Source organism: Opisthocomus hoazin, chromosome 6 (genome assembly GCF_030867145.1).
Source record: "Opisthocomus hoazin isolate bOpiHoa1 chromosome 6, bOpiHoa1.hap1, whole genome shotgun sequence".
NCBI lineage: Eukaryota > Metazoa > Chordata > Aves > Opisthocomiformes > Opisthocomidae > Opisthocomus > Opisthocomus hoazin.
In genome coordinates, this window is record NC_134419.1 from 34,350,828 (window position 1) to 34,366,804 (window position 15,977).

General features: G+C 44.6%; 1 protein-coding gene across 1 annotated transcript in view; it reads right to left on the reverse strand.

Annotated features, from left to right (window-relative positions):
* Positions 1 to 234: 234 nt before the first annotated feature.
* NIBAN1 (niban apoptosis regulator 1) overlaps positions 235 to 15,977 on the reverse strand; it is a 64,826-nt gene continuing 49,083 nt past the window's right edge. Inside the window, exons 7-14 of the mRNA XM_075422714.1 lie at positions 12,964 to 13,068; positions 12,707 to 12,869; positions 11,542 to 11,729; positions 11,160 to 11,321; positions 8,178 to 8,288; positions 7,464 to 7,571; positions 5,515 to 5,626; positions 235 to 4,578 (exon numbers count right to left, since the gene is read on the reverse strand). Of these exons, the coding sequence (XP_075278829.1) occupies positions 2,867 to 4,578; positions 5,515 to 5,626; positions 7,464 to 7,571; positions 8,178 to 8,288; positions 11,160 to 11,321; positions 11,542 to 11,729; positions 12,707 to 12,869; positions 12,964 to 13,068 (2,661 nt within the window). The 3' untranslated portion in view covers positions 235 to 2,866. The remainder of the gene's footprint in view (positions 4,579 to 5,514; positions 5,627 to 7,463; positions 7,572 to 8,177; positions 8,289 to 11,159; positions 11,322 to 11,541; positions 11,730 to 12,706; positions 12,870 to 12,963; positions 13,069 to 15,977) is intronic.

Consider the following 15,977-nt stretch of genomic DNA (forward strand, 5'->3'; position numbering starts at 1 on the left):
GGCAGGCCACGTGACGGCGGCGGGGCGGTGGGCGAGAGGGCGACGTGGTCAAAGGGGCGTGGGCAGAGGGGCGGGGCCAGGGCGGCGCGCAGGCGCTGGGGCGACGGACTACAACTCCCGGCATGCCCGGGCGGGAAGGGACGGGCGCTGGCGCTCGCGCTCCCTGAGGCGAGGTGGGGGCGCCGTTGGCCGCATTACCGCGCAGACAGAGGCGGGCTCCCAGCGCTGGAAGGGAAGAGCTGCTTTTATTGTCACGACAGGCGTTTTTACAAGGTGATCAGCAAGGCACAACGCGTCTCGCGTCCCGTCCGTGAACAACGGGCGGCCCCGGGAAGGACGAACGGCGGCTCCGCGGGCCCCGAACCCGCGACCCCCCGGCGGTGTGTGACCGCTCCCGCTTCACAAGGGCAATCGTTCGCTCCAGGTTCGCGTAGGAAACTCCACGGAGGTGACAAAAATTACTGACTGGGGCGGGCTCCCGCTTTGGGTCAGGGGTCCCTATAAGGCTACGGATCGCCGAGCGCTGCCCGCGGCTGGTGAAAGGCAGGGAAAACGCTACGCTCCATCCATTCGCACGCATCCCAGCGTCCACAGAGGCAAAGAATCAAGCCCCTAGCCGTGAGGGACTCCAATTTACACTGCAGAACAAGGCGACGTACAGGCTAAATCTTCCCCGTTCTTCCCCATCCTGCTTCTGGAAGACAAATGCGCTGAGCATCTGTATTCAGCAACTCGATTCTTTAATATCGCTGGAAAACACTACTCACATCTGAGCCTGCCACAGAAATAACTCAAAACTGACTACAATGGCTAAATACTTTCTGCACAGAGGTACCCAGTCCGAACTGGCCGTAAGCAGCGTTCGTAGGAGACCGCAGCGCTGTCCACAGATGGTAGCCATTGCTGCCTCGCAAGTCCTCTGCCGCACAAAACACCCTGCTGAAACACGTCACGGCCCCTCATCTCAGCGTGGCTGCAGGAGGCTGCTGCTGCTCAGCTGGAAAGCATGCACTACAAATCTGCAGTCCGTTAACATTCAGTACCAATTAGAAATAACTAATGATTTGTAAACCAACAAAAAAAAAATAAGCTGACAGTGAAATAGCTAATGATTTGTAAAAAAACTGGCTGACAGTGGGTTTGTGTGTTTACAAATTAGTATTTTTGCAGAAATACCAGGGGGAAACGAGTCGAAAGTACTTTCACAAGGAAAACCTCTTTGACCTCAATGTGTTTAGACCATAGCACGGCTTCTGGAATAAACACGAGTTGTATTTATTTCACAATAGTGACATTGCAGTTGGTCCAGTTACTCAACAACGTTCCTTAAGCAGTTAATATTTGCCTGTTCCTCTAGTGTCAATTCTCTTGTTAGTATTATAGCATATTTTGATAGCATTAAATAATAGACTGTACACAGTTGGTTAAATGCCAACAAGTATGATGCTCTCAGGACATCGTTACTTCTTCCCGTGACTTTAGGGGAGTAAATCCTGCAGTCCTTACTGTATTTATCATGAATCTTTGCTACCCTGTACTGTACTGTATTTATTCAGAAACAGTCTGAAAGGCCAGGCCAAATTTTTAAGGTGCCTTACGCTGACCTCTAAAGTGAGGTCTTGATCTCTAGAGCTCAATTTATTAAAACACTATTTTTAATTTCCAAGCTTTTCTGTGCAGTCTGTAAATTGTGCATGCCAATGATGCATATAAGCAACTCTGCGCATAGATCATGCCTTGATACGGATGGTAACTTGCTGGCTATGAAAGCAATGGGTCTCATTTTAATAACTGCTTGTGAAATGCGGTTCTGCCCTCCAAAATCTAAGCACAGGTGAATAACCCTCGGCTCCTTTTTGCTTCAGTTCACATCTGTATTAGAACTTGTGTGCAATGATACTGACACTTCACAACAATTGCAATTTATGGTATAGCTTCTGCACCTAAAAAGGCCTACAGAACTGGGTAACCTGAGTCAGTACGAACGGGAATGGCAGGACTTTTAATATTCTGCATTAGATAGCTGTAAGTGAATGTATTTTATGGTGGGAAGTAAAACAGAGAGATGCCGCCTAATGGTTATAGTTACTGTAAACATTCTCATCCTTCCCTTCCATAAAATAAAACAACATAAAATAGCCATAAAGTGCTCTGGAAGGCTAAATAACCCAGAAGTGCAGAGTGGGACTGAGAAACCTGCTCCCGTATTTTCCACATTTTAAATATAGCAATAAGAGAAAAATAAATCAGAATACTTGCTTGTCTTTAATATCCGTCAAAAGTTAAAACTAATTAAGTAATCAGTTTGCAGAGTTTGCATAGAGTGTGGCTTTTGAGCAACCTACTAAACTAACTATTTGGTTCTGTTTAAGTACTAAAAGTTGTATTTGTTTCCCGTCACTGCATGCAAATACTAAAAGCATCCTCAAATAGCGATGTATGTACCAACCACCTAAGAATCATAGCAGTACTTGTCAAATCCATGCATATAAAAATCATGAGCTACTCCCCTGCTAAAACACCTAAGAACAATTAAGTTGTTAAAATAACTTTGTAGTTGGGGGTGAGTTGCTTTTGAAGCATTCAGTGGTCACGTTCTCAGACTTTTTCTATAACCATAAAAGGTAGCAAATTTTAAGTGAAAGACGTGGCTCCCTGACAGCAACCTGGTTTTAACCAGTGAGGGCTTTAACTGAAAAGAAGCCAATCACCCATCCTGCAGGAAGGGATCAGTGCGAAAACTGCAGGAGCTGGTAACACCACAACAAAGCCCATTTCCTCTAGCCCTGGCCCAAGTCGCTGTTTGCAATTAAACAGGGATTACTGGAGTAAATCAGTCCTGCAGGGCTGGGCTGAAAAACGCTTCTTACTCTTCAGAGTTTCGCTGTGCATCAGTATCTTCTCTGTTTTCTTCTGTGAAATTACCTTTTACTTCTGTGCTTTTTATTTCCATGGGCAAAGCTGATTCATCTTCTGGCTTCCCTTCACCCTCACCAGGCTCTGTATCTCCTGTGAGCTCTACGGCGCTAACCTCGCCCTGCTCTGGCACGGACGAAACTGGCACGTCTAGCAGTCCTGTTCTCAGGTTTTCTGTATCCGAAATGGGCACTTGCATTGTGTTTGCCTTTTCAGCAGGGTTATGGAAAAAGCTCTCAGTCCCTACCTCCACCAGGACGGCGGGGCTGCTCCCTGCTTCTCCTTCCTCCCCATCTAGCGTTTTGCCATCAGACTCTTGTTCCTCTGGCTGCGGTCGATCACCCTGGCAGCCTCCCACACCTGTGTAACGAACGCTTTGCTCGACATCCACCTCTGCCTTTGCCTCCTGGGGTGTATCTGAGCTCTCCACCAGCCACTCTGCTCGTGACAAGTTGCAGGCCCCCTTGGACACATTCTCTAAATTCGGACCACCTGTCCCCACACTGGACAAAGATGGTCGGTCCTGCCTGAACTCCGTGCATTCTGCTGCATCTTTATTCATCGTCGTCTGGCTCACTGGAATTTCTGCCGCAGCCATCTCGCTCAACTCGTCTCTCCCTTTGTTGTGCTCCTGCAACTTTAAGATCTCACCTTCACAAATGTGCTTTATGTTCTCAGCTGCAGTATCTGCTGGTATCTCCACCGTTACCATCAGCAAATTCCTTATCTCATTCACATCATCAGGGGATTTACAACTCTCTTCTTCTGACTTGCTTGCTTTTTCAGGATTATCCCCAAACCCTCCTTTCCCCGTGTTTTCATCCTGGGAAATAACCTTGTTCTCAGTACTCGCTCCTTGGCCATTGCTGTCTTTTTTACTATCCTTTTCAAACCCTGTTCCTACTCCATTTTCACTCTGAGATAATTCTTTTTCTACCTCAATTTTCTTCTCTGCATTCCCTAAAATCTCTGCTTCTGCTACGTTATCATGTGGGGAAGTCAGCTTGATCTCAGCAGCTTCTGCCTGTGCATTGCTTTCTCTTTCAGTGCCACCGACAAATGCAGCATCCGTTGCCCTTTGACTCTCCGAAGTTACCTTTTCTTCCACTGCTCCTTCGCGTACCTTAGGTGCTTTTTTAGTGCTGGCTCCAAAATCTTTCACTGCAGTTTCAGTTCCAGGAGCTACTTCTTCCTCCACAGCTTCTTGCTGTGTCTTAAGCTCTCTCTCAGTGCTCACTACACACTCGGCTTTCACCATGTCGTCATTCTCCAGAACAATTTTTTCCTCTGCAACTCCTTGTTTTGTAAGGGCAGCTGGAAGGGATTCCGGTGTTACACTGATGTCTGTAATGACCACTTCCTCACTTTTGCTTGCCTGATCGCCAGCCAGATTAACAAAAGTGACAGCCTCTTTGTCCGATGACTTTCTACCATCAGCACCCTTCTCCCAAGAAATTTTTTCTGTCACAATGAGCGTTTCGTCACTTTGAGTTTCCGTGTCTGACGTCTCAGCTCGGGTGGTGGAAGGCTTCTTCGCAGGAGTGGTTTGTGCTGATCCCGAAGGGGTCTTCAGGTCCGTTAAGCTGGACACGCTTTCACAGGGCAAATTCAAGTTATCTTCAAAGAGGTTGTGCTTCTTCATAATGGCAGCTTCTTTTATCACTACGTAAAACAGAAAGATCAAACTGTTTTGGAAAGACTGAGAGAGTACCTTGAAGAAGGTACACCGTTTTTCCCGAGTTTCTAATGCCATACATTTTGATATTACAGACAATAGTAATTTTCATTTTCAACATGCTTTTTAAGTTTACGTTTCTTTGGGGGAGCAAGGATTTTATCTGTTCTGAACAATGGAGCTTCAATATTGACCTAGGCATTGCTGTAATGGAAAACTGCCAGAGGACCCGCAATGCACAAAGGTAATGTTTCAGTGCACAAGCATTTACACTGAATATATGAATAAAAGCGTGCTCGTTTCATTAACTATTACACTGACATTTTTGAACAGGAGTGCCAAAGAGGAGCTATTAAAACCTACTGTGCAATACTGAAGCTTGTCTTTTATTTAGGGTATAGACAGACAGACAGATCCAGAGAGGTACAAGTATTTTACCTATCTATATACGCCATCAAGAATAGTTTTGTTTTCTGACACCAAAGCAGAGGGCTTTGCAGGGAGTACTGCACTGGCATCAGTGATGTCCTGGAAACTGCACCTGGCAGTACATTTAATTTGAGGAAATCAACTTTCACTGTATCACAAAGTCTTTGCAAATGAGCATAATTTCACTTCTTGGCCCAGGGAATCAAGGTAAAATGAAGCTGGCTTAATTACGTTTTGTTGGAAATACACTTGTGCCAAGCTATCACTTGGGAGTTTCCCAGGTTTAGTACAGCTGCCCCGTCATTCAGACTTCAGGGCTTGCCACGCATCTTTCGTGAGCTGAATCCAAACTCTGCAGCACCACAACCACCAGCCTTCGGGAAAGCGGGACCTGGGTCTGAAACAACCAGGTGAGGGCTCTGGGAACTGCTGAAGCAAGAGCTCGCTGGCCAACAGCCAAAAGTTTATTACTGTCACCTCAAGAATGTTCTCACCTTTCAGGGCTTCTTCAAGCAGCATCTGATATAAAATCTCCTCATACACATTCTCTACTTGGATCACGCTAGTGTAGTCAGCAAAAATGAACTGCTCGTATTTCTGCAGCTCCTGCGCAGAAACAAAGAAAGAACAGATACATAAAAATGAGAGATTCTGAGAGTCCTTCTTCAGCAGAGCACCCTGGAGATGCCACCTAGCAGGTCTTGCAATGCTCCTTGCTGGCTCTGGAGGTGAACTGTTTAACTATGACTAATGAACTATGTACGTTCACAATTTATTATGCACTTATCAAACAGTATTTGTGCACTACAATTACATTTAAAAGCACTATAGATCATTGCCATCTGCACTATAATAAACAATTCTGAAGTAAGTAGCTGGTGAGGAAATGCCTCACTGTTTGTCCAAGGAGGCAAATCGACGGTGAGCAGGGGAGATAGAGGGTTTGGTTTTGTTTTTCTAATAACATTTTGTTTTTCTAGTAACATTTTTAGCTTACTGATTGATATGCAAGAGGCTTTTTAGACAAAAATTCAGTCATTATCACTAGGCACCTGCTTGGTGGTCTATAAAAAGTAAATTAAATGACCTCTGCCCACTTCTCAACAAGGTGTCTACAGACAAATATCTGGTGGTTCTCAAGTAGGAGGTCAAGACTTGACTGGGCACGTCAGCTGTGCCACACATGAGCTTCCAGAGCTGGTGGCTCATTCCTGCAGAGGCACAAACACAAACAGAAAGGGGTTGTAGGGAGTTTGCACCACCACTACTTCCTCTGTCCTGTATGACAGAGACATGACGTGGGACTCCACCCTCTCTCCATATATTGAAGGTGATGAAATGCTTGCCCCTGTGCATAGACACCCTATCCCAAAGGCCCTGCTCACAATCTACAAGAGGGGATGGTAAAGAAAGCAGAGTGACATACAAAAGAGAGTGATTTTAAATATATTTTTGGAAGCTGTAAGTTTTAATAATCCATACTCAAAGACTTGAAAGCATAACTTGGCAAAACACTTGGGTTTAAACTTGTTTTTGAAACTGAAACAAGGTGGAGAGGATCCGCAAGAGCAGCACACCGTGGGTGAGAGCTGACAGCCTCCCGGAACTGATGAACATCAATGGAAACAAAAGGGCAGAGTGGCTGGCATGGCTTAGGGCAGTCACCCTCCAGCAGGTCCAGTGAAAATGCAAGAGGGTATGCACGGGCTTCAAGCAGGGCACAGACTATTTGTTTTGAGGCAGGGTGAACAGCATTCCAACAGGCCGCTGACACAGCCACGCTGATACCATCTCCACGAAACGCTGGTAGCCCCATCTGCTGAGTGCTAACCTACCCGTACGATTAAGGGCAACAGCGATGGTCTCTGTATGTTTGTTTCCCGACTGTTCACGCAATTGCTTCCATTTAAAATCCCTGACAGCAAGCGCACGGCCTGTCTGCATGCTGCTCCTGCTGCCCAAGCAGGCGTTGGGCTCTGCAGGAGGTCAGCAGCAGCGGCTGTGTATGGTCATTGCCGTGCCTCCCGCGGGGTGCTGCTGAAGAGGAAAGTGCTCTCTCCCACGGACTGGACTTCAGCCTGCGGCAGGGCTGCTGAACACGACGACAAGCTCACAACCTACAGTCGTGACTGTCAAGAGGAGTCCTGTTCGAGGGGACTTCCGATCTCCAGGCTAGAAATGAAACGGGGATGGGCAAAGGTGTGCAACTAGCTCTGAGAAGGCAAGCTGTGTATACAGTTTCCCTGTGTCCTGAAATCCTCCTTATGCTCCCCATCTACCCAGTCCATCAACTGGCAAATCAAAGCGTCACTTGGCCGAGCCGGCAGCCAATCTGCACGACTTCCGAGAGGAAACAGCTTCACAGAGTTGAGGGCTTAATGCTAAGGTGTTAATCCTTCCCTGCTTTTTATTATTGGGGGTTTTTTTAACCACAGAAACCTACCGGTTTGCACGCTGAAGCCAGTGTCTTCTGCATTGTGGGCAATGTAATCTGTACCAGTGCTTCTTGAAATATCTTCTTCCGGATAGTGCTGCTGTCATAATCATATTGCTGTCAAAAGAGACAAAAAGAGAAACAAGCCCAAATGTGTATGGGGTTATTAATCACTCACAGAAGAACTGGTTCCTGTTAACCTGTAACTGGTGATGGGTGAATCCCAAAGGATACCACATCATGGGCGCACTCAGGGGTTTGAATTCCCATGCAAGTTATTCCAGCTTTTACAAAAATTCTCTAAAATCTGGTTTTCTGGGATCTCTTTCCCTTCAGTTTTTTTCTGCCTACGCTAGAAACGTCCCCCTGCCTGCTCTCTCTGGGTACCTCAGCACTGCCTCTTCTGAGAGTAATGAATTCTAGGGGCAGGCTAATTATAAAGCTAATAAAAAATGATTTACTCAGATCCACAGCATCATCTCCAGCTGATTCAATTGCAGTTAAAAGGGCTGCACATGTAAATACTTTTACAACTGTCTGTGCAGAACTAGGTTTTACCCCCGTAAGCGAGCAGCTTTGCTAAGTGCCACCGAAGCAGTATTTCCCGCTGGATGGTAAGGGACATCTTCTTTCAAATACTGAGATAAATTCACATAAAATATATTCTCAGTTTCTGAACAGGCAGAACCCCAGGTCTTCCTGCACAAATGCTGCAACACTGACCTTCAGTACTCTCAGCTTGACTTTCTCAATGGTTGTTGCAACTTTCGCAGAGTCTGCCTGGCGACTTGGAGAGAACAGCTGCTCGAAAGTATAAACTGCATTTTCCATCAGCTAAGAACAATAATTAAAAAATCTGTTAAAGACCAGAAACATAAAATTCCTACATGTGTAAAGAAGCATGACAAATGATAACTGAAATTAACTTAAATTGTATTTTTGGAGGTGAAACGGAGAAAGAATAACGAGCCTAAAATCAATACATATTTCAAGTACTTTCAATGATTGTGGAAGGGGAGGAAAAGCCTTGTTTAGTTTAGATGGCAACACTCAGTTTTGGAAAAGGAAACCAAAAAGAAGATTATCTAATGCAGGAGAATAAGCAGATGAAACTACCTCAATTTCTATCTTGCATTTACAGGCAGGTCAATACTAGGAAATCTGCTACTGCAACTAAACCAACCATTGTGTCAGCAAACTTACTCGGAGCAGATTCAGTGATATGGTCCAAAAATTTTCTGCTGATACTCTGTATTTTAGTACTCTGAAGGCTAACATGCACAGAAATGTCGCAATAAATACAGAAAACGAAGCCTCAGTATCATTATTATGCTATCATATCCTTCTTGTACAGATTTAATTTCATGTCACCATCCAAACTGACGGTGACAAAGACAAAAAGTAGAATTGATCATCAGTATATAAAGGCCATAGACGAAACTTATTATCCCTAATAAATAAGACTCCCATTGACTCCTACCAGATTCTAATAGTCTTAATCATTAATACTGCAGATAATTTATTTTAAAAGTAATTAATCAGTAGCTTTCCTTATAATACAAATAATTATCAGCAAAAATCACACAGAGTGCAATAATTTCTCGCAGAATTATGTTAGGCTGGCACTTGCCATATTTTCAGGTTATCCAGAGATTCATTAAAAATATTAAACCCCCTACTCTGAAAAGGTATTTCAGAAAAACAGTGGTAAGTACATCTGCTGAATGAGGTTTTGCCTTCTTTAGCTAAGTGTTTCCATTCAAATGGTAATATATTCTTACTGGAGAAGCACAGGGACATCGACAGGGAGGCTGTCCCGACGGCCGGGTGTGCCTTCACGTGACATGGGGCCATCCCGTCGATGCACACAGACAGCCCTACGCTACACAGGACTTCTTGTAGTTTGCAAATGAGTACATACACACTTATGGGTGAGGCACACTTTTCATTCCTCCTAGGCTAGTAGTATTTTCATGAATGAAAATACGCAGTGACAAATGTTGAAGGCTGCCTTTGTAAGTGGCTTTGCAGATCATGTAGGACTGGACTATGCAGACTGTATTTATAAGTGGAGGTGGAGAAGATGGAGGTTTACTCAATTTGTGCGTGCACCAGAAGGCCGTACATTAAAGGCTCATGCACTGCAAGACCTTGGGTACAAGAAGAACACAGGATCAGCGCAGAGTTAAGCCTGAGGCTAATTAAAAGATGAACTACTCGCTTTTTGCAATTTGTATTTGAAGCAGGCCACAAACTGGCATCGTTCTGGTGCAGGTGCTGAGGCCGCCGTGTTTATGCCAGCCGAGCAGTGTGCTCCCCAACCTCCCAAGCCTGGCCACCAGAGGATGCCAAGCTCCCAAGCCAAGGAGCCCTGCTCCAGCCTCTGCCCCAGCCAGAGCGCAGCCAAACGCTGCTTTTACCTTCAGACTACGCCAGCGCAGACATCTCTGACCTTACTCGTTAATAAAACAAATGGCCAGGGACACAAAGTGAAACTACTTACTATTTTTATGAGAAAAATACCAGCCTTTTAAAGGGAGAGAAGCAAGAACAGCATTTTTAGAACAACTTGTGCTTTAATTTATTTATTGTGAATTTGAACTCATGTTCTGTTCAGAAAAAAAACCCCACCACACTTGGTTTGCATGGGATATATTTTCTGTCTACTTCTTTGTCTTGACTCATGGTCTTCACTTACTGAAAGACATTTTATCTGGCAGCATTTTGGAATGGTCCCCCCTGAAAGACCCAGACATGAAATCAGAATTTTATTTCTCAGTAATTCTTTGGCTGCTGACCATGGCTGTACTTAGACGAGCTGCTTTGAGGAAAAAGCACTGTGCTACTCCAGCTCTGTGCTAGAGCCTCCCTGCCACACTCATAGCTCCCACTCCGCAGAACTGGCCCAGCTCCGTTTCACAAGATTACCAACTAGATTACTGAGTTTCTCACCTACGGATTAAAATCACAGGATTCAACACAGAGCTACAAGGCCAAATCTGCCTTGTGATCTGGCAATCCACAGAAGTCTACTGGCCAGCTCCTAACAGATTTCTGGCCAGGCATTCAGAAGAAATAAAAGCAAAGCAAAATTATAGGCTATACCAATATACACTAGAGGGGAAAAAGAGGTGGAGTTGCTTTTTCATCTGAAATGATGTAGTCACTTCAGCCGTTCCCATGAGAAGTGAGGCTGGCGAAAGCACCTACATGCAGCTACATCCTGAGACATCGTCTGTGTCCAAGTAATTGCTAGTTGCTAACATTAATTGTCTTACTTTATATTCATGAGAAAATAAACTACCAAGGAGGAGACATTCTATTTTGCTAAAACATATTTAAGACCCTTCCTGAAAAATCAACCCTTGAGAATGGAAATCAAGTAGATTTTAGCCACCCCATTGGCACAAGCACAACTTTCTCAGGGGCTGAGCCACTGAGAATTCAGAAAGTCAAGGTTCAGGGGAAGAGATGATCCATCCAGAATTGTTGGGCCTTACTGAAAGACTCACACAAAGGCAACCTCACAAATATAAATGTGAAACAGCTTCTAGCTGTGGGTTTTTTTTAGATTTGGTTAAATGTACTTTGATTGAGAGAAATTCTGGGACTCTTGCGCAGCTTTTTATCAAGATTACTCTGAAGCAGATTAGAAGGATAAACCTAACCTGTTCTCCCAGAAGGAAAAACTGGATCTTACAGTACCTCTTGCATGAAGTTCTGCGTCCTCTGAATCACAAAATCAATGTGATAGACCTTGAAGCGACTCTTGAGGTCTTGAAGGAGCTCCTGGAGGAGGTTCACTTTCAGATAGCAGGGCTCCATTTTCACAGAGTTGAATGGCAGGTTCATAAGCTGATCTATGTTCTGCATTCCAGTAGAGGAAGAACAGGTTTTGAGAGAAAGCAACCAGAGGTGAGTTTTTAGTAGAGAATGTAACAGTGGCCCTACACCAAATTCTGGTATCTACACTCATGCAAGGCTTTCTAAATGACAAAACCAAGTGCTACCATACTACCGCCTGGGAAAGCAAACACTGCTCGTCCTCGTGCTAACGTAAAAGGCTCCAGAGATGTTTTTGCCTTACCTCCTTTAGCTTCGTCATATCATTTGTCTTCTGGAAGTCCTGGATGATTTCATTAACTTCTTTATCAAAAAGTGAGCGGACTTCAGTGAATCCAGAACTCACTGGACCCATGAGCTCCTCCAATATGGATGCGAGAAATGGCTGGATATTTTCTGTGCAGCACTTCTGGGCAGGCTCAGAAACAGTGGCTGGAGCGGCAGACAATACAACGGTTGCATGTAGGCTACTAAGAGATACAGTGAAAAAAGTAATCTGGATTGATCTATTTTACAATTCATTAAATTACTCCGTATTTTTTGCTGGAGTCACACCTCCGCAAAGATGATGAGGGCAATCAAAGGAGCTTATAGTTTTATGAGTGACAATGAAACATCTCTTCCCATGCCCCACCTAGCCAAACGCTAGCAGCCTGGGGACACCATGAGAGCAGAGGAAAGGGCAGCGGTCACTACTGATACACACCGGAGGTCTGCACAGAGCGTGGCCACAGTGACTTTGTAAGGAGTTATCTGAACTCGGTACTCTGTAGTTCACTGAAAGCATCCTACTCTGGTATGTAAGAATATCAACAGGACATCCTGAGTTTTATTAAAACAGCTCCTAAATTGTCAACTATTTACTTATTTGCTAGCTTAAGCAACATCAACTAATATTTTGCCTGCTTTTTACACTCATTTTTATATTCATAGAAAAATTATAATTACTTCACGTTAGTTTAAAACCACCTGAGAAGCCCTTTGGATTAAGTATTCTTTGGTAGTCTATGAATTTGTCACATAACCAGAACCTGGTTTTGTGGTGCATTCCTAGACATCAGGTCAAAACCACTACACTTTTATTTATGCTAATGTGACCTGTATCTTCATTACATAAGGCTGTCCGAGTGAAAATGAAAGCAGAATGAGCAACTCTAATCTGGATACTCAAAACCTGTCAGCTCTAGCTCCAACTTGAGAAGACCCGGTATTTTCATAGACACAGCAGCCAGGCATCAGTTCCCATCAAAGGCAGCAGAAGCTCAAAGCATTTGTTTTCTGAAAATTAGTGTCTCCAGTTGGATTTTTCAAAACATGAGGATTTCAAAACAATGACATCTGGTAATTTGAGCAACACAATGTGAAACATTTAGAAAATTTCTCCAAAACACAACTGTTCCTCCACTAACCTTTGATTTTTCCAGCTAAGAAGTTCTTGGAGTTCAGAATCTGATCCATGTCTGAGCGAATGGTTCCTTCAAGAGTTTTTGCAAAATCTCTGCATTCTTCTTTCAAGGTACTTAATCCTTCTGACACCTGCTGCTGGACTAAGCCATAAGTTTCTTCTACAATCTAAACCCAAATTATATTAAGAAGCATAGATCAGAATCAGCACACACAGACAACTGCTGTGAGCAACAACTACTTTGCAAATATCAGTACTTACACCAAACCAGGCTCGCTTCCTGTCATTCCTCTTCCCTTTCATTTTGGGCAGGATCATTGTCTGCAGGTTAGGCAGGAGCTCCTCCATCACAAGGTTGCTCAGGATCTATACGGCCAGAAGATTAAAATGACCTGTTCACACACTGTTCTTCATATGAAAACTGAGCACTCGCATCACAGAATGATGTGTAAACACAGGCAACCCCAAAAATACAATGGCTTAGCCATCCCAGGTTGCCAGGAGGATTGCATTTAAAATATGAGGTATGGCTGAGGGAAACTCCATGCATTTCATCTGAAGCATTTTTCACTCAAAGATGTTGAGAGACCATGCAACGATTGACAACAGACAAACTAAGATGCCCGTTAAAATTTACTGCATGCTATTATGAAATTGCCATGTGAAAATCAATGGAGCTAAAATGTTTGATATCAACCGAGTGGCTCAAAAACATTTGAAAAGTTGTTTTTCTGACTGCTGCTTCCCCAAACTGACCTTGCTCTGGGACACTCACGCCCTCCCACAGGAGGTATCATCGAGGAAAAATTGTCCTAGTGAGTCATCAGACATAGGATGGTTTGATAGGAAGACAATTGGCCAAAAAAAGAAATATACGACTGTGCCAACGTGGATCTGGACTTCTACACATCAAGCATTCGTGATGGAATGTAGGAAAACTGAGGAAACGGTATCATCACTCCATTCTTTTATTATTTCTGTAAGTATATTGTCGGTCTATCATTTCTGTGTTTTTCTAAATTGATACTGAGTACTTTCCTCCCTCAAGAATGTTTTCACTTTGAAACAGGGTTCAGTGGTTGTGGAAGAGATGCATCACCCTTCTGATCGCAGCATCTAACTGCAGTTCGGTCTTGCGGATGGTTCCAATTAGAAAGCAAAGAACTCAGACTGGGCATACAGATGATACCCATCCCGGGGAGTGGTCAATCCGCTGGCAGGCAAGGCTGCTATTCAGAGGGACCTAGATGGGCTGAAGAAATGGGTCAGCAAAAACCTCACGAAGTTCAGGAAAAGCAAATGTGTAGTCCAGCATCTGGGATGGAACAACCTTGTGCACCAGTACAGGCTGGCAACAACTGGCTGGAAAGCAGTTTTGCACAAAAGGACTTGAGCGTCCTGGTGGACAATAAATTCAAATTGTTCTGCAGGGTGCCCTCGCAGCAAAAGGCAACAGCAGGACGAGGGAGGACACCGTTCCCCTCTGTTCAGCACTTGTCAGACTGCATCTGGAGTGGTGTCCAGCTTGGGGCTCCCAGCACAAGACAGATCTTGACACACTCGAGTGTGTCAAGCAGAGGACACCAAGATAGCCAGGGGACGAAGCACATGGCATGTGAGGTGGAGGGAACTGGATTTGCTCAGCCTTAAGAAGACAAGGCTCAGGGGAGACCTTACAGCTGTCGACAACTACATAATGGAGGATGTTGGGCAGACAGAGCCAGACTTTTCTTGGAAGTGCACAGGGAAAGGAAGAAGACAACAGCTACAAGTAGTAACAAGGGAAATAGTAATCAGGTATTAAGAAATATTTTTCACCATGGGGGCAGCCATGGGAACAAGTCATGCAATCTCCAACCTTGGATATCTTCAGAACTCAACTGCACAAAGCCCCTAAAGTTGGCTCTGCTTTGAGTGGGGGACTGGGCCAGATAACCTCCAGAGATTCCCTTTTAACTACATTATTCTCTGGTTCTGTGGTTCTCTTCATAGCACAGCCCAGCTTTGTACAGAAGAAGCATCAAAGTCTGGCTTCTTCAGTACAGAAAGACTGAAACGGTGCGAGACGGATTCCTGGTTTCATTCACTGGCACCCACTTCAGCAGATTTCTTCAGAATCACCCACTCTGTCAGGCTTTGCACCTCCTCTGCCTAGATTTGAACTACAACTTCTTCTTTGCCCATCCCACTGTTCCGAACTGGCAATAAATACACAGAGTTACAGGCACACATCTGGTTTTGAGAGCCTAGGTTTTCCTCTCCATTTTTTATTTATGGACACCGTATCTCTGGCCTGAGAAAGCTGCAAAACCTCTCTTCCTCCTGTGCTTTCCTCTTGCTGTTGGCCAACAAGGCAAAATATGCAAGCAGAGGACGGCAGTTTGTCACGGGACCTTCCCTATTTCTATTCCTTTGTGTCCCAGGTCTCTGAACACATTTCCTACGGAGGCATTTATCCGCACTGGGGATGTATGCTAGATTCTTGAATTTCTCTACTTAAAGCACCTTGATTTTGAACTAAGTACCTCAGTCCCATATCTGGTTCAGTCATTAGTCATCCTCGTGATTCAGAGGAGGGAGGGAGATCTTTTATTTCTGGACATGTTCATTTTCTGTGCATAGATCTTGCCCAGGTACGTTTGCCCTGGCCCACAGTTATAGATGCACAGCTGCCAATTTATGATGACTGAGACAATACTATCACGCATGTGCGGTACAGAGCGGCACGTAACCCTTTCATCGAGGCTTTTATCTGTCCCAACTGTATAGCATATACGAGATTGTCCACAGCCTCTTGAAAGCTTTGAAGTGCAGTGGATATCCTGCAAACCACAGAGAGACATAGTAATCCTATAAAAAAGCAGCCAAAATGAAACGCATCTTAAGGTTCTGCACATTTCTCATTTGCTCTGGGTGAAGGATTACTAGCTTGCTCAACAGTTTCAGCAGAGTCTCACAGACAAAGTACGCAGTCCTCCTTCCTCTCCAGTGGAGCATGAACAGAGTTTTTGCTAAGCGATGTGGTTTTGAACCCAGCTCTTTTCCTTGCTCCAACAAGAGCCCAGCAAAGTCCTCATTCAAGGCTCACTGCCCTGATGCACCCAGCTGCTGGCTGAGCCATTACAGAGGGCAAAAACATGGCCCAACCTTACATTTTTATTATGCTTGGAATGGCAGGGCTTCGTGACATTCAACCACACGTATACCGCTGCCTAAGAGGGTTTTAATCACGCACCACGAACGTGATGGGGAACCGCAGGAATTTCAGTGGATAA